The sequence below is a fragment of the Anas acuta genome, chromosome Z (genome assembly GCF_963932015.1).
Source record: "Anas acuta chromosome Z, bAnaAcu1.1, whole genome shotgun sequence".
NCBI classification, from domain to species: domain Eukaryota; kingdom Metazoa; phylum Chordata; class Aves; order Anseriformes; family Anatidae; genus Anas; species Anas acuta.
Window position 1 is genome coordinate 52,105,174 of NC_089017.1, and position 21,277 is coordinate 52,126,450.

The 21,277-nt window shown below is 36.5% G+C and overlaps 1 protein-coding gene across 7 annotated transcripts in view; it reads left to right on the forward strand.

The window, feature by feature from the left end:
* Nucleotides 1-20,122, forward strand: part of PAM (peptidylglycine alpha-amidating monooxygenase) — a 145,768-nt gene extending 125,646 nt beyond the window's left edge. For 4 of the 7 annotated variants that reach the window (XM_068667171.1, XM_068667176.1, XM_068667172.1 and 1 more), the window contains 10 exons: nt 7,886-8,002; nt 8,522-8,594; nt 9,165-9,372; nt 10,025-10,219; nt 11,242-11,360; nt 13,852-13,951; nt 15,296-15,349; nt 17,059-17,262; nt 18,693-18,749; nt 19,274-20,122. In XM_068667171.1, the coding sequence (XP_068523272.1) occupies nt 7,886-8,002; nt 8,522-8,594; nt 9,165-9,372; nt 10,025-10,219; nt 11,242-11,360; nt 13,852-13,951; nt 15,296-15,349; nt 17,059-17,262; nt 18,693-18,749; nt 19,274-19,455 (1,309 nt within the window). In that variant the 3' untranslated portion in view covers nt 19,456-20,122. The remainder of the gene's footprint in view (nt 1-7,885; nt 8,003-8,521; nt 8,595-9,164; nt 9,373-10,024; nt 10,220-11,241; nt 11,361-13,851; nt 13,952-15,295; nt 15,350-17,058; nt 17,263-18,692; nt 18,750-19,273) is intronic. The other 3 variants (XM_068667175.1, XM_068667177.1, XM_068667174.1) reach the window with 2 other exon arrangements.
* The last annotated feature ends 1,155 nt before the right edge of the window (nt 20,123-21,277 follow it).

The window sequence follows — 21,277 nt, forward strand, 5'->3', positions numbered from 1 at the left end:
GAGAATGCTGTTTTAGTAAGGTATACTACTATTAATACTTGGGTTTAAGACATGCAAAGCTAGCTTCAGTGCTGAAAAAAAAAATGGGAGGGATGGGGGACATGTGTAGCATTCATTCAAAACAGACTTTCATAATTAAAAACTAGTGTCATCACATAATCAAGATTTTATGTTGGCTATTTATTTTAAAAGCAGAACATTCCAGAGTCCTGGAATATATCTCATTATGTCTTAAAGCTTTTAAACAGTATATCTAACCATTTAGTTGCCAAAAAAAAAAAAATTCATGAAACTGCAACAGGACACTGGGAGTAATTAATGCTAGTTTATAACAGAATACTATATAGTACTCTTTGTAAGTGTGCTTTTTAAATCTTTCTTCTAAGTGTCTGTTCTTGATACTTACAAGGCTAAAACAGTATGGTGTTTTTTTTCCAACTCTTGATGAATATATTCTAAGAGAAGATACTTTCTGAAAATTAGAGGAGGCAGCTTTCTCAGTGTTATAGTAAAATGATGCTTAGAAAACTCTTCTATGGAGAAAATCAGTTGTTTTTTGGCTAAGTAATGTAATGTAGAAGATAAGGCAATCATTTAAGTTTCTTGTGCATGGTATCAGTGATCTCTCCAGCTCAAGAGTATGCAAGTGTAGACTATCAAACTTGAAAGGATGATGCATGCTGCAACTTGTATTACTCAATCTTCAACTAAAAGCTGGTATTGATTTGTTTTTTCTCATGCTCCTACAGATGAATATAAATTTTCTTCTTTGTGTCATTGAAAAAAGTATTGAAAAAACATTTGAAAATAATCTGGCAGTTTTGTTCATTTCTCACTTCTGAAATGTATATTTTGGGGGATTCTGACAACTGAGGTATACCCACAGCCCAGAGCACAAAACTGGAGTTTGGGACCAAGCAGTCTTTAGGAAGTCTACAGAGGTTAAACTTAAATAGCTCTTCCACCAAATTTAAAGTTTGATGGATAAGGAATTGGCTGGATGGCCTCATCCAAAGAGTTAGTCCATGGCTCAATGTCCAAATTGAAACCACTAATCAGTGGTGTCTCTCAACGGTCCATACTGAGACCAATAGTATTTATTATCTTAATTAATGACACAGGTACCCTCAGCAAGTTTGCAGTTGACACCAAACTGAGTGGTGCAGTTAACACTTTACTGGGGAAGGGATGCCATCCAGAGGTACCTGGACAGATTTGAGAGGTAGGCCCAGGTGAACCTCATGAGATTCAACATGGCCAAGTGCAGGATGCTGCATCTGGGTCAGGACAATCAATATAGGCTGGGTGATGAAGTGGTTGAGTGCAGCCCTGCAGAGAAGGACCTTGGAATACTGGTAGATGGAAAATTGGATGCGAGCTGGCAATGTACACTTGCAGCCCAGAAAGCCAGCTGTATCCTGATGGGCTGCATCGAAAGGATGGTGGCCAGCTCTGGGGGCCCCAGCACAAGAACAATGTGGGCCTGTTAGAGCAGGTCCATAGGAAGCCACAGGAATGTTCAGAGGGCTGAAGCACCTCTCCTGTGCACAGAGGCTTAGAGAGCTGGGGTTGTTCAGCCTGGAGAAGAGAATGCTCTGGTGAGACAATATAACCATCTTCCAGTGTATAAAAGCAGCTTATAAAAAGGAGAAAGGCTTTTAACCAGAGCCTGTAGTCAGAGGGCCAGGGGAAATAGTTCTAAGCTGAAAGAAGGTAGGTTTAGATCAGATATTAGGTAGAAATATTTTTTATTCTGAGGGCGGTGAGGCACTCACACAGGCTGCCCAGAGAAGCTGTGGATGCCCCATCCCTGGAGGTGTTCAAGGCCAGGCTGGATGGGGCTTTGGGCAGCCTGGTCTGGAGGGAGGTGTCCCTGCCCATGGCAGGGGGATTGGAACTAGGTGGTCTTTAAGGTCCCTCCAAACCAATCTATGAGTCTGTGATTCTAAACAAAACAAAAACTTCTTATGGTGTGGGTGCAGAGGATCAGAGTTGTGGTCTGAAATCTAGAAATTGATGTACCCAATACCTGTGCTGGGTCACACTAAAGATTGACTTAATTCAGTCCAGTCCTGGACAACAGCAGATGCCCATATTCTGAGTATTAGAAGCTTGACTAAGGGACTTCCTAGGAGAGGAAAAAACAAAACAAAACAAAAAACTATTTATGTTTATGATCTCTAGGGAGTTTCCCCATCAATAAATGTGCCAGGTTATTTATGGTTTTGGAACTTGTATAAAACCTTTACACCCTTACCAGTGAGTTCTGCAGTTTGACTGTTGCACTAAGTGTGAAAAAGTCCTTGTCTTAAAAGTATTGCACCTGCTACCTCATCACTCATTTTATGTTCATCATTTTGCTTCTGCCAACAATACACAATCATTTCCAGTTTATCTTCTCCTGACACTCATAATTTCTTTGAGCTTCTTTAATATCCCTATCAGTTCCCTCATTTCCAGTGAGGTATTTCCATGAGAGTCCCTGTGCACTTGGTCCCCTTTGTATCAAAATAATTCATCATTATTACTGTCATCTCTATATCTTCTTCTAGTTCTTACTTCCTGAGATGGGGGAAAGGAAGTATGCTTCAGGGTTATGGGTTTAAAGCACCTTCTTTCTTCCATCCTTTGTTCTTTCTGAACAATGTATAACATTGTATTCACTCTTTTGTCTGCCACTGAGTAGTCAGCCTTGAGCTAGCACCTTAGAGCTAACAGCTGACAGCTTCTTTCTGTCAACTGTTAATTAACCTGATTATTTTATGAAATGTGCTAAATGTTTCCACGTAGTAATGGTAAAATATCACGTGTTAATCTGCACGTGAGTTTAGTGTGGAGGCTCACCTATTTGCCATCATGCAGGGACTGGAGTTGGAAAAAAGTAAAACTTCCTGACTGAAGATATCTATGTGTAGAATCCTGATTCACTTAAGGATTCACTTGTTTTGTTCTCAAGTGTTGTTTTATTCTTCCTCTTGTGGAGCATAGCTGAATAGTTCATATGAAATTTATTTCTCTTCTATGAAGAAAGGCTGAGAGAGCTGGGGCTGTTCAGCCCAAAGAAGAGAAGGCTCTGGAATTACCTTATGGCAATACTTCAATACTTAAAGGGGGCTTATAAAAAAGATGGAGAGTGACTTTTTGCTCAGTCAGATAATGACAGGACAAGGGGGAATGGTTTTAAACTAAAAGAGGGGAGATTTTGATTAAAAGTTAGGAAGAAATTCTTCACTCAGAGGGAAGTGAGGCACTGGCACAGGTTGCCCAGAGAAGCTGTGGATGCCCCATCCCTGGAGGTGTTCAAACCCAGGCCAGATGGGGCACTGAACAACCCAATATAGTGGGTGGCATCCCTGCCCATGGCAGGGGGTTGGAGCTGGATGGTCTTTGAGGTTCCTTCGAACCTGAGCCATTCTGCGATTCTGTGAAGCCTAGTGCTGTTAGGAGCCCTTAAAATAGATAAACTAAAAATTCTGTGGGCCTACATATAGAGTGATTTTAAAACAGTGTATGTTGAAAACATGACTGCAGCTAAATATTTGTTCCAAATCTTGCTGCATAGGAAATATGCATACTTTTGTGTGCTCAGCCAGTGAGCCTCCCTTTCTATTTTCATGTATTTCATGCGCATATGAAATAGTTTGGGGACTGTTTCATGGGCTGTGCTGAAAAAAAAAAAAAAAAAAAAAAAAAAAGGAACGTATCTGTTCTTATTTTTCATTAAGAAGGAATAGAAAAAGATTATTTTGAAAGGGAATTATCATGGCTTTTATATGTAGAAGAGGGATAAGAAGTTATCAGGCTTGTAAGTTAATGTTTATCGTTAGCAGCAAATACACAAGTAACGAAGTATAATATTCCTCAGCAAAACATAAACATGAGTTGAGCCTGAAAGCCCAGAATATATTTTCTCTGTTTCAGTGCTTCTGTCACAGTACAGAAACAAATTAAAAATAAAATAAAATAAAATTATCTGTGCTGTTAGGCACTGTGCAAATGTTTCCAATGCATTATTAATATATGCCATAAAAGCTGGATCCTCATTCAACTAAATATAGCTGGATGAATGGTCTGTGCTCCTGTAAGGCAACTTCAGTCTGCTTTAGAGAGCAAAAACAGTTACAAAACGACAAGCTGTGTAATATAGTAGCAGCTTTTCAGCGGCTCTAACATTCCTTCTGGGCATGGTTAAAAAAAAAAATAAAAAATGCTCCTTTAATGAGTCATCTTCTTTTACCACACGCTGTCCTCAGTTTTATGTCTTTCGTACCATATTCAGTGTGTGCTATTCAAAATGTAAATGTTTATATATAAATATAAACTATTATATATATATACACACATATATATATATATATGAACTATTCAACAGGCTGAGCAATGAATCAGCTGAGAATTCTTCTGGAATTTGTGATGAGAAATGATTGACCATGTGTGCAACTTATAAAAGACATAATACAGAATATATAATGCATTTTTGAACATCTGCTGCTGCATTCTTAACAAGCTAGGTAGGTTAATTTAGGCTGAGCACGATGCCACAGTGGTGATGGATTATTGATTAAGAGTAGAGCTCAGGCTTGTACTTTCAAGGTTTATGAGATCAGGTGGTCCATCTAGATTTTAATATGTAGCACACCAGAAGAAAAGCAGATGTAGCAATAAATTGTTTGCATTAGTGTGAAGTGGCCAGCTGAAGTAGAAAACATGCCACGAAATTGTATTGGAGCTTGAAATTAGAAGTTGTGACAGATGCAGCATGTTTCAGTTGTCCGTTAACATGAAACTTTAGAACCTATTAGAAAGCCATGCTGAGAGCAGAGTAATATGACATACAACAGTAAGGTTTTAATTCTTTTCTTGGTCTGCTTTTGCTTCTTTTAAGCTAGAAAGAGTCAATGTAGTCTGGGTCCTCATTTATCAAATAAAACAAAGAAGCACAGAGTAGCTTGGAAAATGTTCATAAGCCCTGGAAAGGAAAGAGTGACTCTGTAGCATACTAGTCTTACTGCTAGAAAAAGATATTTGTCAGGGAGAATACACACAAAAGATTAGTCCCATAACCTCATTTCAAAGTTCACTAAGCTTCCTCTGCTGAAAATACCGTGCAATCTCATGCTTATGCTGAAAGCACTCGGTTCCCAGCAGAGCTGGGTAGTTGTTAACAGGAAATGCTTAGAAGTCTGGACAGGACCGTTACTAGGATCAGGAATAATAATAAGGAAAAACAATCAGTTTTTAAACTGTCTACCTAGTCAGTTCTGCAAAGAGGTAGAATCTTGTTTCCTTCTTGTCATTGCTGTTGCTGTTTCTGTGCAATACCTACCCTCGCTAAGATTCTCATCTGTGATTAGCTGCACTGATTAATAATAATAGTCTTCACAGAGCTTGAGCCTAAAAAGGTTGTTTTCATCCATATCCATTAACATAAGATAAACTAAAACATTTTAGCAAAGGTAAATAGCTAGCAAGCAAGCATTCATCATGCAGCTGTGGAAAGGAGAAAAATCATCCATGTGTTGGAGTAAAATATTTGACCCTAATCCCAGTTATTTGCATGCATACATAAAGGTATAACATAAGCCAAGCACCTCAGAAGCTTCTGTTCTGCTGCCAAACATTCATTCAGTCTGTCCAGTGTTGGTCTTACAGTTGTGGTCATCTGTACCTTAGGAGTGTTAGATTCCTGGGCCCCTGTCATTTACTGAAATCAAGCATTGTGTGTTGGGGCTTTTTTATTTTTAATTTTGTGGGAGCTTTTGTTATTGGATCTTTTGTTTGGTTTTGTTTAAAAAAAAAAAAAAAAACACTTGAAAACAAAATAACTTGCCTTAGAATATAACTTTCAATAATGATAAAAACCAAAATCTACTGGGCCATCGTTAAATAAGCAAATAAATATCAGTAGGGCGTTGTGTATCAGTAGTACACAATGTAGTACCCTTGTTAGCTACATGCCATCAATGTGTCCGTGCCACCAAGAAAGCTAACATTGTTCCTGGCTGCACTAGGCAGAGTACTGCCTGCAGATCAACAGGGGTGAGGTGGCCTTTGCACTACACAGTGCTGGTGAGGCCACACCTGGTGTACAGTGCATGACAGCGATGAAGGGGCTGGAGCACCTCTCCTGTGCGGAGAGGCTGAGAGGGCTGCAACAGTTCAGTCTGGAGGAGGCTCAGCTGTTGATGTGTAGAAATACCTGAAGGTAGGGTGCAGAGAGGACAGAGACAGGCTTGTTTTAGTGGTGCCCTGTGCCATGACAAGAAGCAGTGGGCACAGACAGGAGCACAGGCTTCCTCTGAACACCAGGAGTGCTGCCTCACTGTATGGGTGACACAAGCTGCCCAGAAAGCCTGGGGCCGTCTCCCTCCCTGGAGGTCTTTGGAAGCCATCTGGACATGGTCCTGGGCAACGTGCTGGTCCTGTGGGAGTAGGGGTTATCACCAGATGACCTCTAGAGGTCCTTGCCAACCTCAGCCATTCTGTGTGTCTCATCGCAGCATCACGGCAGAGTGTTCAGGACAGCGCAGTAGAGAGATTTAGTAATGCCTTGTGTGTAACCAGTCACAGTGACAAGGGTATATTGATTCCTGTCAGAGGCTGAAGAAATAGGCACAGATAGTTACCATATATAAAGATAATACCTAAACATTATTTCTAATTGTAGCCTATGGAAGAATTAGGACACATTCTGTCAGTTTTTTTCTGGTTATATATGAAACCAGTATTGCCTTTCCGCATTGAAAATTCTAGACATATAAATATTTAATGTTATGGAGAGGCTGGGCTACCAGTACTGTACCATATAAAGTTTTAATAGCTTTATTCATAGTCTGGTCTGTGACTAAAAATCATGTTCCTGTTTACCAAGTTGCATCAGTCATAGCTGGATTTATCTTGGGGGGATTAATAAACAGCTTTAAAAATATAAGGCAGGAGGAAAGAGTGTGTCATGCATTCACGTGTTTTTTATCCATAATCAAATACCCTTTTCCAACATTTAGGCTTAATTGTTTTTCAAAATGTTTTATGTGCTCTATTTACCTTCACTGAAGGCTGAACACATTTCAACAGGCTACTGTAATAGCCAGCTTCTCTGTATGGGTACAGATGACTAAACTATTATTTGTTAAGTGCATGATAATTTTACACCTGGCCAGTGCATTCTAGAAGGTTAAGCAATGCTTGTTCTTTATGTCTGAATTATATAGCAGCATGTTTAAATGTTTCTATTAATATATTCCATGTACCTTGAAAATTGTATGTGGAGTTGTGGGGTTAAGAGAAACACATCTCATGTCCTATAGTTTCTTGCAAGGGCACAGGTTCTTAAGGATTAGAACCTTAAGATCTGAATGTTACAGTAGCAGGTTCTGGCAAAATAACAAATTATGTTTGCAAAGAAAACAAAAAACAAAAAAAGCATGAACACAGCCTACCTTAGTACAAAGTATACAAGTTCATACAGGTAATTATGCCCTGCTGATTAGCTATGTTCTATAGCTATGTTCTTGCTATGTTCTTACTAAATTGTTTTATTTCCCACCTCTAACTTGCCACAGTAAATAAAAAAGCAAACTAACAACTTAAAAAAATTTGATTTTTTTTTTGTTTGCTTGCTTGCTTTGGGATTGTCTTAATTATTGCTGAGATGATTTGGTACTCCTTTAGTTAGGAAGTCGTAACTTCAGTAGGAAATGCAGACATCCCAACATTAGAACTCTTACGATCATACAATGTTACAAGGCTTTTTAAAAAACAAAACAAAAGGTGCTAGTAATTCACACTGGAATTAAACTACAAGACCTAACTTGAAGTTGCATGTGTAGTCATCATCATTGGACTGTTCTCTAATGCTGTCTTTGTGTTACATATTTTTGTGTAGTTCTTTTGACAGCAAATTTGTTTATCAACAAAGAGGACTTGGACCAATTGAACAGAACACAATTCTTGTCCTGAATCCAAGTACTGCAAAATTGCTGCATTCCACAGGCAAAAATCTGTAAGTTTTTTGTTTTTCTTTTTGTTGTTGTTGTTTTTGTTAATAGAACTATTACAATTTCAACATATTTTGCCTCAAAAGTCACCAAGCCATTTTCACATATCTGTTTTGTATTACATTATGTGATTTTGTGTTTATTTGAACAACTGAAAAAGCTCTGCAAATAATAATTACAATCGTTTGCCATCTTCACTACATCTGGTATCTGGTAATTCATACAATTTCATCTACCAGCCAGATTAACAGAAATGCAGAGCTGAAGACTATTGTATATTTTCTTTAAAGATACCAAATGTTAGTCGGACTGAGAAAGTAGAGATCAAGTGAATTCCAGATTTGAGACAGTCTTGTCAAGAAAATTCTATAGTTATAGTGTATATTTTTTGTGAAATACTAACAGGTTGTTATTTTTAGAGCATTTCTTGATCTGTAGATAAAAAAGGAAATCTTCAAATCTACTTTATATCATTCTTCCTGAAAGATGTCTTTAACTTGATTCTTCTGCATTTCTGTTTGCAGGTTTTACTTACCACATGGTTTGAGTATAGATAAGAATGGTAACTACTGGGTCACTGATGTAGCTCTCCATCAGGTATGTTTTTGAACCTTTAACACAAGGGCCTCGGTGTTTTGCCATTTTTGTTTGTTTGTTCTCCTAGAGATTTATGTAAACTTAGGATTATGATGTAAACTGTTTATGTAGGCTTGTTAAGACAAACATTAAGAATATGCTTATGGAAATATATGCCTATATGCCTATAGCCTTATATGCCTATAGCCTTCTTGGAAAATAGTTGTGTAGAATAATTTGAGCAAAGTATTCAGAACTAAAAGTGCCTGTTTTAAAACAGCAATTCGTTTGAAAGAGAACAGATTTTTCTGCTATGTCTTTGCTTATCAATTTTCCTGTGCACTCAAGCTCAGAATATGAAACTAATTTGTTTGCTGTAATCACAGGAAATTATATTTTATGCATAAATTTCCCACAATCAGAATGGTTATAAAACTGATAATAGATGTCATAGTCAAGATATTAAGGTTGTGTTCAGTATATACATTTGTTTTATACAGAGTAATAGATATCCTTTTCATAGGCAGACATCCGTCTTGTATTTCACCCTCCATAATTGAAACCTCTTATCATTCTCTATTGATTTAAAAGGTTTTCAAACTGGGAGCAGATGCGGAAGAGCCATTACTGACCCTAGGAGTAGCTTTGCAACCAGGCAGTGACAAAAATCATTTCTGTCAACCAACTGATGTGGCTGTGGATCCGATCTCCGGCAGTGTTTATGTATCTGACGGCTACTGTAACAGCCGAATCATCCAGTTCTCTCCAAATGGATTGTACATCATGCAGTGGGGAGAAGGTCAGAGCTCACTGATACTCTGCTATCATGAATTCATGTTATCATCAGCTGTGAGATTGTTGATACTATTATTAGTGTCATTTATAAACGTCTAGTATAGTAATAGGTCCCAGTAATAGGTCCCAGTTCAATTTTGCCCTTTTTATCAAATTCCAGATTTTTCTCTAATGTTTATACAGCTAGTTGTAGTGGGTATTTATATATTCTCTAAAAAAATAAAAAATAAGAGTCTGCTAGCATGCATTCAACCCAAGTATCAGCATGTCCTTTCTTGGCAATAAAATATTTAAACTTTCAAAAGTAATAATATCTTTTTCTAAAAGTGTGGTCAAATGGTATAAGCCTTTACCATTTTTCTAAGATTTATGCCGTGATCCCATCTATTTTAAGTTTTGTGAATAATTACATTTCTGTCCGACTTAAATCTGTTCTCAGATTTATGCATCAGGGATTATGCTATTATAAATAGCTAATTTACAAATTCAGGTTTTACAAAGATAATGCAAAAGTCTACAAGAGTTTACCTAAATGAGTAAAACTGTTAGGAGAACAAAAAACTTTTCCCAATGATATGCTGCATTATGTGAAATATTGCTATTTCTAAGCAGAATGTTTTGTATTTTAACACAAATGTTTATATTTTGTGTTGCAGAGACTTCTTCAGGCAGACCTGGACAGTTTCATATCCCCCACAGCTTAGCTCTGATCCCCGACTTCAGTCAGCTCTGTGTTGCAGACAGGGAAAACGGTCGAATTCAGTGTTTCAGATTAGGAACTGGGGAGTTCATAAGAGAGATCAAGCACAAATCGTTTGGAAGAGAGTTGTTTGCAGTTTCATATGTTCCAGGTAATATTTTTTCCCCATTCTTCAGATTTCAAGTAGTTCTTTAATGCCAGTATGTCACTGTGTACAATGTCATTTCATAAAGAGTGCTATCATGTATCTTTATCCAGGTATTTATTCTTTTTCAAAGTAGTGCTGATGTAATGGAAAATTTTAGAACTATCCTATTTTCCTGTTTGCAGTGGGGGGTGGGGGGGATGAGAGAAGCTTTCATATAATTTCTACTCCTGAGAAATGACTGATTAGACTCTCTAAATGTACTGTCAACAAGCAGATTATATTGTTTGCTTCCTAGTGATGGCACAGTCCATAATTAGTAATAATGTTTTAAAATATTCATTTCAAGCTCCATCAAAGAGAGCAAACTTAACGAGCTTCCAAGCCATCAAGAGTTGAGTTTCTTAAAATATAAAATCCAAAAGCAAGCAGTTTTTATTTAGAAGTTATGCAGTTTATTATCAAAAACTGATAATTAATACAATAGCTGTATTAAATTAATACCAATATTGAAGGTGGTGGGAACGTCAACAGCTGGACAAGGAATTTTGGAATGTCAGTCTCCTGACTCTGTAGTTGATATCGAATTTAATATCAAGGTAATCTCTGATGCATTTGCCTAGAATTTAAGAAATGATGTACAAGTTAGGATACTCAGTATTTGTAGCCCATTGCTGTCTCTGACAGCAGGAGGTGCATTGTAGGGAGAGTGAGCAAGTCTGACTCCATTTTGTAGTCCACTCCTCTCCTGCTTCCCATGCACCCACAACCAGTTTATTTAAGACTGTTAGGAAGTAGCTTCTGACCACTTCTTTATAGCATCTCTCTATAGACTGGTTGTCCACAATTTTTCTCTGTGATACCTTACTTAACTTTTCTGTTGTGATTTAGTTTCCTGTTGAGTTACCTCTGTCTCTGTCAGTCATTCCCATTTTCTCAGACAGCTTTTTACATCAATACAATTACTATTGACCTGCACTGTAGTTTGCAAGGTGTGGGTTGTTAAAGAAAATCCAATATTGTTGCAGGTGGTCTCCTCTTCGCAGTTAATGGAATGCCTTACCCTGGAGAAGCAGAACCAGTGCAAGGATTTGTGATGAACTTCTCTACTGGAGAAATAATTGATACTTTCATTCCACTTAGAAAGGTAGAGTATTGCAGAGTGCCTGGTGTATATAATTATGTACAGGAGATTGTTGGTAACATCCTATTTCTCTAACTTTTATACAACTATTACAGGAAATTAGATGTTTTAAAAAGTATAGTATTCAAAGGAATTCTTCATAATCCAAACTTAGTGGAGATGCTAGAATTGCAGACCTTAGTTTCTACATGTATTAAACACTCAAAAATTATACCACCTTTGAGATGATCCCTACAGATAATACCTTTAGTTAGGATAAGTTCACTTTATTGTTGGCAGATAGTTATTAAAAGCTAATTTAAAAGAAGAATAAAGGTCCAGAAATATTTATAGAATTAGATACTAATGTCCATTACATGTCCAAAAAAGTGTATTCCTATGCAGGAATAAAACTCAGCTGTATGATTACATCTGTTCTTTGCAGAAGATTAGTTTGAGGGCTAGATGTTATTTATAAAGTGTTGTGCAAAATCAAGTTTAAAAATATTTATTAAAAAATATATAGATTGTCTTAGATAAAAGAATGACTCCCATTTCTGGGTAGCACATATGCTCAATGATTTGCAGCCCAGTTTTAAGGGATACTACAGAAATATATTTCTTTTTAAGTATAGCAAATAGCTGTACTGTCTACAAATTGACAAAAACAGAGTGGATTTATCATTGTTTTGAGATTCAGTGGGGATTAGATAATGTTAACTATCTGTGCACAGTTACAGATCACTGTAGAAAATTACTGTATTAAATGTTGACTTCAGACAGTAGAGCAGGTGCACAGCTTTCATAAGGTGATCCAAGATCAGTCTTTAAACCAGGAATAGCTTGGCACAAGACAAATGAAAATACTCCAAGTTCAAACTTCTTACTTCTGAATTGTTTTTCATGTATTTATGGAACAATATACATACAAGTAGAATATTCACTTTTTTTCCTTGATTTGGGAAAAAAGAAAACTTATAAGAAAGATAATGAAAAACAAAATTTAAGCGATGAAAGTCTGTCTAATTTATTAATGTTTTGGAAGGATGACTACTGAAATCTTTAGCTAATACATAACATCTGTTCTATACATCACTTCCATCCTATTTGCTTCACAAACAATTTCTCACATAAAGAAACATAGTTTGGATTACAGGGATTATTTTCTTTAATTATTATTATTTTTGGTTTTGTTGTTGGTTGTTTGTTTGTTTTTTTTTTTTTCGGTTTGGTGGTTTGTATTTGATTTTTGTTTTTTTTTTCAGTAAACAATTCTTTGTGATAATGGTGTATACAGGATGCACTATTTAGTCCTGAGATCTGAAATAGACCACTTACCAGAACTTACCCTGATAAGGTAGTTCACAATACTCGGTTTTCCAGTCTACTCACGAAAAGGAAAAATTCTTAATATGACAGCCGTAGTTGCTGAAATAGATCTGGAAGTGTTGAGAATCTTGTTTTAGGGAGGAATCTAGACTAAAATAGTACATCCTCAGGAAAGGTATTTAGGCCAGAACAACACATGTTAACTACAAAGATACTGCCTTATCCCAGGTTTTTATTCCAGGTTCTTTGGTTTCTCAGTGGTAGGAAAGTGAACTGCCCCTTACTCTTGAAACCTTTTTCTGGGAACAGTAAAAATAGTAAAAAGAGTAAAAAATAGGGAAGAGACATTTATTCAAAACAGAGTCAGATGATTTTTTTTGTTCTTCTCGTAGTTTTACTAATTTTAAGTTGCAGATGGGTTAGGTGCTGCTTTGGAATGTGCTTGTCATGTGGCAGCTTATTGCTTCGCATTGAAGTTTCTCACTTAATTAGTCTGTAGGTATCAAGGACAATAACTCATGTCAGGAAATAAATGTGAAATCTAAAGACATGAGAAGACCATTCTGGATAAACTAAAAGCAACATGGCCAAACTTATATCTTTTTCTCCTGATCTGCCCTTCAAAAATTGCAATGTATTTTTTGTTAAATTCTGGTGTTTCATTCATTACACTCCTAGATAGCAAAATAGGATCCTCTGTTCACCTCTTCCAAATGTTAAACCTGTAAACAATAATACACTGGCATAGCATTCCAACATGCTTCCTTGATTTAAAAAAAAAAAAAAAAGAACAAGTTAGCTCAGACCTTTGCTAGATTTGGTGGAGAATGAATGGTCTAGTGTCAATGCTTACAGCTGCTCTTGGAGTACATACACTGTACATCACTATGTAGTATCTCAAAAGTCCACTTTTTTTGATATTTTAATTTTCTCAACATAATAACTTACCACTGTGTATGTGCACTATGCATCTTATATTTCACAGGATAAAACTAAATGCAAGAACATAAATATGAATTGTTTAGCATGAATGTATCTCTAAGATATTATCCCTTGAGAAGGCAAACAGATAATGGAAATGTAATTCCTCTTCCCTTCACTCACATTAGACCTGCTGTTTTTTCCAGGACTGGATATGACAATGTGTAGATAGCTAAAAGTAATCTGTCACTCCTTTTCTTCACAGAGCTTTGAGATGCCGCATGATATAGTTGCTTCAGAAGACAAAACAGTATTCGTTGGAGATGTTCATGCCAGAACAGTGTGGAAGTTTGCATCCACAGAAAGTATGTTTTTTGTTCTTAACGCCACAACTTCACATTTTGTATCTTGAGATCAGTGTCACTTATCTGGTACTGGTTTAATGACAATGATTTAAGTACAGAACAACTGCAGAAGTTGTGTAAAGTGATTGTTCTTCAGCATTACTCTGCCAAAGGAGAGTCCAGGATGTGTGAGCTGATTTTTCATATGAGGAGAAATCCAAATGCATTTGCCTTACGGTAGATCATCATATCAGTATATGCTTAAAAGTATGAGGTTTTTTGCATTTTAGGTCTTTTAATGTGTCATTTGCTGACAAGTTCACTGCTTCCTTTGAAGTTATATCAGAAACTCTCAGGGGCTGAAATAAAAACAGAAGTCAATTTTAAACTTCTTTGGGAATATTTATCATTAGAAAATTAATCTAGTATAATTTCAAACCCTATTCCTATCAAGGGGAAACACTTCCCAGTTTTAATCCACTAACCCCCAAGCCAAACAGCCTGACGTCGGGGAGAGGAACCTGATGAGTCAGGCATCAGTTTAGTAGGATTCAGAGAGAGGAATAAAAGAAATAAGAGTATGTAAGGATTTACAAATACACTTTAAAGGAATAAAAATATAATCTACTGTTACATTATATCAGATAAAAAATGTACGAGGGAGAAAGCCTCGGGCTTCACGGTGTTAGTCAACCAGTAACAATCTGCTATTATAAATAAACTTCTGACTAAGCCAGTTATTCCGCATTTGTCTGTTTATATTTTATTGATTTTCTTATGGGTCATCTGGTATCAGATGCTGTTAGTAACAGGACACTGGACCAGATAAATTGTAAGTCTGACTGGATGTGGCTTGTTTCTGAATGTATTAACCTGGAAAAGAGCATTTCTAGACTTCTATTCAAAGAAACATAAAAACAAAAAAATAATTTATTTCTTCATCACTTAGAGGTTAGATGAGGAAAGTCCATGTATCTTATTTTCTTTTTGTCTGAAACTGCAGTATAACATCGCAGTTGCTAAAGAGTCCTGATTCAACCAGTCTTTAATCCATCATGATTCTGATTGTAATTAATAGTGGTATTTTTATGGGACTCCCTGAACCCTTACACATGCCCATAAAGTGTTTCTGTGGCATTAAGAGTTAATTATTGCAAACAGCTTCTATGAATCAACATCTCTCTTTTTTTTTTCATGGTATTGTAAGCTATTGAATAGTTTACATTGGCTCTGCTTGGTGAAGTTCAGATGCTAATAGGATTGTTTACTGTAGGATTGTACTGTACATTTGACAGAGCTAGCAGGAAAATGTCACTGAGTGTCTTCAAAATGTCAGTTGTCCTGAAGAATGATTTTGTTTTACAGAAATGGAACATCGGTCAGTTAAAAAGGCTGGTATTGAGGTACAGGAAATAAAAGGTTAGTCTAATTCTGAATAGAAATGAAGGAACTGGTATTTTCACATAGGCTATGACTGTTTCTGCCACTCTAGAGGAAAAAATGCTAACTAGTTTGATTATTGTTTTGTTTTTCACCACTGTTTCATACAGTTACTGTACATAAACCAAGCTGCCACAGGAAGTAAGACAAAGCAGCTTGTAACCATTGTACCTAGTAGACACTAATTTACAACCAAGCAACGTTTTTTTTTCAGTGGTGATGTGCTTCACAGACACTAAGATGAAAATTTAACTAGTAGATTAACTCCACGTTACCATCTGGTATGTGTGTTAGCCCCCTTAGATGCAGAGAAAGCTCTGAAATGTGAGTGTTACTTCCCAGCAACCTTTCCCTTGCTCCACAATCCTCAGTCACCAAAAAAACATTCAGAAGTTCTTAAGTGGCTTTCTTTGGTTGAATTCAGTGTTTCTGTGGTTTGCTTCATGCAACATACCAAAGATTCCACCTGCCAATTACAACATATAGTAGAATAAACTAGGCTGGCCTTACAAAACAGTGAAATTCTTACTGTGAAAACTGTTGTCCTTCTGTTTTATCTCTATTGGTACATCAGTCCTCCTGAAGCACTCAAAAGGGAAAGTGTGGACAGCACAGCATCCACAGTATAGCTGATCTAGGGATATGTCAATGCATTTCAGCTTTCTTTAGGAAGATACCATGCTGGCTGACATTTCTAATGCTACAGGGAATCACAAAATAGTATCACATGGGTAAGAAACAGTTTTTAAGTCAGAAGCTCTCAAGGGAAAATGTGGAGAACTGAACCGCTCCTCAGAGCTGGGCAAGGTGCTAGTGGAAAAAAAGTCTGTTACTACTACTGGAGCAGACAGCAGGTTATCTTTGTAGTAGTGTTATATGAAAATTGAAGCCTCTACTGTTCATCCAGAACAGAATGTCATTTAAAACTTGTTACAGAGTGAACAATTGTATTCAGTGTCTCCAATGCAGCTAAGATCTGCTGTTGAATCAGATGTTAAAATACATAGCAGGACAGTTTTATTCATTAAAAGTTAGCATGAAGAATGTGATCTTTTATACACAATCACAACACTGTGTAGAGGATTTTACTGAAATTATTTTTCTTGTGGTAGATGGAGAGATAACAAAATAGCCAGGAGTGAGCGGATGCAGTCTTCTAAAGCTCTACAGACTTACAGAGCCAAAGGCCTTTCATGGGATTTAGCTGTTAGGAGAACTTGACTCTCTGTCACAAACTTATTGAAAATAAATATAAATATTTTCCTTTTTGTCTGTGATAATACAACACACACTGAATTTCTGTATTTATTGTAGAAATGTTAATACCAAAAGGAGATATTTAAATGATAGTAGATCACTATCGTTAGATCACTATTTGCCAATACACCTTTTTGCAGGATTTGCCCATATTTTAAATGGTAGATGTTTTTTAAGGCAAAAATCTCCGTGACACTTCTTTCCCCATCTGAGAAAAGGAGAGGGCATTCTTGCTGGAGTGGTATCGCTCAGACTCTGTCTTACATTTGGGATAACATCAGCAAGAGCTAAAACTGGTTCCATAAATGTTTGCCTTTTGTTTCCTTGTTGTTCATCACTTCAGATATTCTAGCTTGTTTTTTTCTTTAGCTCCTTGTTCTTTGTTGCTTGATGCATATGGATTGCCTGTTTAAATTGTCTTCTTTTTAAAGAATCGGAGACAGTTGTAGAAGCCAGATTGAAAAACAACCCAGAACCAACAGACCCTCTAAAGAAGCAGGAAAAACAACATCTGGTCCGACAGGCCAGCACTGGAGTTTCCTTTGTTCTTATTACGACTCTTCTAATTATCCCTGTTGTTGTCCTGCTGGCAATTTTAGTATTTATTCGTTGGAGGAAGACAACAGTCTATGGAGGTAACCATGACTAACTGTAGATAACAGTCTTTTATTGTTCATTTAAACACATCACTGAATACTGAGGGACAACAGTATGAAGAAAGAGGCCTGCTGTCCCTTTTCCCTTGTACACAGTTGTGGTGATACTGCATGCAAACTAACCATCAGCATGCACACAACAATGCCTTTCACCTTAAGCCACTGTTTTTTCACAACATGTCAAATGCTTTCCTTTAATTGGCATCAAAAATACATTCATGTTATTGTCTAGAATGCATTAATTTTAATACTCAGTTCAGAATTGAATATTCAGCTTGGGATCTTTAAATTCTTGACAACAGAGGACTCTGTGGGTATTAGAGAGGCATAAAAGATGCAAACAGATAAAATTTCTGAGAGATGGTATATTCTTATTCCCTACCATCTTATGAGTTTTGAGATGTTTCCATGATGCACCTTTCTCCATTGCTATGAGATCTTTGCTTGATAATTACAATGTTATGTAAATTTGTTCTTAATTCATATTATATAACAGCATTGTTTCTGAGACACTGACAGACTGTAGTCGAGTTTGATCATTACACTTCTTTTTCTTCTTTTTTTTTTCTGTATGCCATAAACAGTTTTATCAAGATAAACAACAAAAATATATATTTTTTGGCAAATAACAGTACTGTCATTGGCTAGGACATACTGTAAAAGACTAGGTAATTCAACAGTCTGATAGTGCAACAGTGTAACTGAGCTGGATGTTTATTTGCTGTGTTAAAATCTGCTTCAGACTGTTTTCAGTGTTCAAGCACTTGGTGTGCTAATGCTCTAGACTGTTACAGTACTGTCATTAATGGTTGTGATCTACACCAGCATCTTCGCACTGGATGCTGATTGTCTAAATTTACAGTGTCAAAGAGTGACACTGGTAAAATAAACTTGCACAAAATTATGGAAACTGAGTACTATATACAGAAAAACAGTTTGGTGGCATTTTATTTTTCTTCAAATCAGGGATAGCAATATTAATCAGGAAAGAGTATACTCTGTTGAACAAGAGTATATATCCTCCAACATATCCGACGAAATTTACAGATCGCTCTCTTTCAGAAAGCCAGTCATGCCTGAATGGAATATATACCACCTTCAAATGTCACACCATGTTTTTTAGTGTGCCAGAATGTAGTGCATGTTATAAGTTACAGCTGAAGTACTGAAATTCTCAGAAATAACTTACATGTGAATCTTCTTAATGGCTGAATGGCATAAAATAAGCATTTGTTGCATGATTGTTCTGTTAGGAATTATAACTTTACCCTAATCAAGAAGCTGAAAATTGAATGTTCTTAGTGCTGTTGATCAATTTTTATGAATGTCTGTGTCAGAAAATAGAGAAAATTACTTAAACATAGGGTATGATTTTTAAGCTCATTTTTTAAATCTACCTTATTTTTCAGCTGATGGGGAACACAAACTTGACTCAAATTCGAGCAGAGTTTTAGGCAGACTTAGAGGTAAGAAACAGTTAAGATCTTATAAGCACTCAGTAAATGAAGGCTTTTACATTTGTTCACTTTTGGTGAACAAGAGATTTGATGGAACTTTCTCAGAACAAGGACTCGGGGGCAAACCACAGGTGTTCTGTGGAAGTATCTTTTAAAACTCCTCATCTGTCAGTATCTGCCTGCTGAAAAGGATGTGTCACTACCACTGGAAGATGAGTGGTGCTCATAGCGTACCTGGTGAATGGGATGAAGTGCTCTAAGATTATGGTCAAAATGACAAGGTGGTAGGAACACAGATACTTGCATAAAGACTCTTAATGGAATGATGTATGCTGGAAAAAAAGTCATTTGAAACTTGTATTTTAAAGATGAATTGCCTTCTCTTCCATAATGTATATAATTAGTTCTTGTGCCTCATACTGACCTTTACAAAAAACTTTCTGGAAGGATACTTAAAAGAAGTGTTGACTGCGTAGATATTTACTCCCCCATACAAGAAAGCAAAGCTTATGACAAGGGTTTCTTTTCCACAGGTAAAGGTGGTGGTGGCCTTAACCTGGGGAACTTCTTTGCAAGTCATAAAGGCTACAGCCGAAAAGGGTTTGACCGACTCAGCACGGAAGGAAGTGACCAAGAGAAGGATGAAGATGATGGCACAGATTCAGAAGAAGAGTACTCACCACCTCCACCCCCACCAGCACCTTCATCATCCTGAATGAAGACAACCTTTGCGTTCTCCATTATATGATTCAATCCAGAATGTCAGATTCCATTTCCCTTAAGCACGTTTAAGATTTTTGTGTATTTAATTGTAAACTGTACTAGTCTGTGTGGGGCTGTACACTGGTTTCTTTAATTTTTGTTTGGTTTTCGTTCTGTTTTTTAAGTGGAGGAGTGTATGGAAGTTTCATATCAGTGCCGTTGTTTTTTTTTTATGTGAACATCTTAATAAAACAAACAGTCTTCTTCTAATTGCAGCACTGATTTAAAGCAGTAGTATTTTCTCATATCAACTTGGGGATCTTTTCTGTATTTGTAAATAAGTCGTATTACCTGCTTCAACAAAGTATTTTTCCTATAAATATTCAGTTGCCAATTTCTTTTTTGTGCCTTTCCTCTTCAATGTCCTTAACCTGTTGCAGTACAGAGAAAATACAGTGCCACAAGAAAATGAAGCTGCTAAATCTTCTTCTATTTTTTTAAAATCACTAGCATTATATTGCATTGAAGAAAAAAAAAAAAAAAGTATCTATTTAATTGTTTTTTCTTCTTCTTGACTTGATGTGTTTCTGGGATGTCTTATTTTTAGATGGTACCACTGTTAGAACACTATTTTCAGAAGCTGAATGTAATTTGTGTAATAAAGTGTTCGCAGAGCATTAGCTGTCAGAGTGTACTTTGGAATTTTTGCATACTTTTTAAGTTTTTTGTATACAACTTTTGTAAAAGTTACACAGACCACTTAATACAGTGAAAGATTTAATGTCTTCTACCAGCAGATAAAACGTGCTATTTTGTATGGAAGCTGGAAAATATATTGCTATGTCACAAGGTTTGCTTTATTGGGGGGGGTTGTTTGGTTTTGTTTTTTTAAAGACTAATAACTAATATACATGTACAAAGTCAAGCTTAAAGATTTAAAGAGGAAATATACTTGTATTATAAAACTGCAGGGTATTTACTTTAATAAAACATGGTCACAGCTAAGAGGAAACCCGTGTCTCAAATTACATACGAAAATTAGTCAGGGTAGGCATCAGTGCTACCTGATTTGTAGTACTGATTTTCTTGTTTCTCCTCTCTTCCTTTTTCATTCACACAAGAGTAGTCCCGATTCCAGTAATGTACTCCCTCTTTGAATAGAAGACTTCTGGAAGAGCTGCTAGATAGATGACTCACACAGCCAGGATAATTAGGTGTGAATCATTGTGTGACGCTGTCACGATTTATCAGTCTAGTTTGAGGATCAGAGCATGATTAATCTTCTTTTAAAAACTGTATTATGAGCAGAGTGTACACAGCTGTAATTGCCACAGGGTTTTATGAAACTGCTTCATTATCGTCATTGCAGGTGTTGTAACAGACTAGTGCTGGCGATGAAAAGAACTCCATTTCATAGCCTGTATTCAATGTTGCTTCCTCTCCAACTATTTTATATTTTCCTGATGTTACACTGAAAACAGACTTTTTCTGTCTTGCTTTTGGAAGCAAGGCAATGTTATTTTAGCTGTGGCTTTTGGTCATCTTATATAAGGATAAAGACGTAAGGTAGGAAGGATATTTTTTAAATTTTCTGGAAAAAAAAAAAAAGTCATTACTAGTTTACAGGACGTTTCTGATGAGAGCTATTAAAGCTGTGGTGGCACTGCTAACACAGGTGGTGTATGTGTCATCAGATCTAAAAGATCATCAGCTTTTTATCAGACGTGATCAGTGAGGATGTGTTTTTCTATCACGTGAATAGCTCACATTATGCCAATCTGATATTGGGTGTTCTTTGCTTCCAGGTTTTAGATTATTGAAGATTATATATAGCT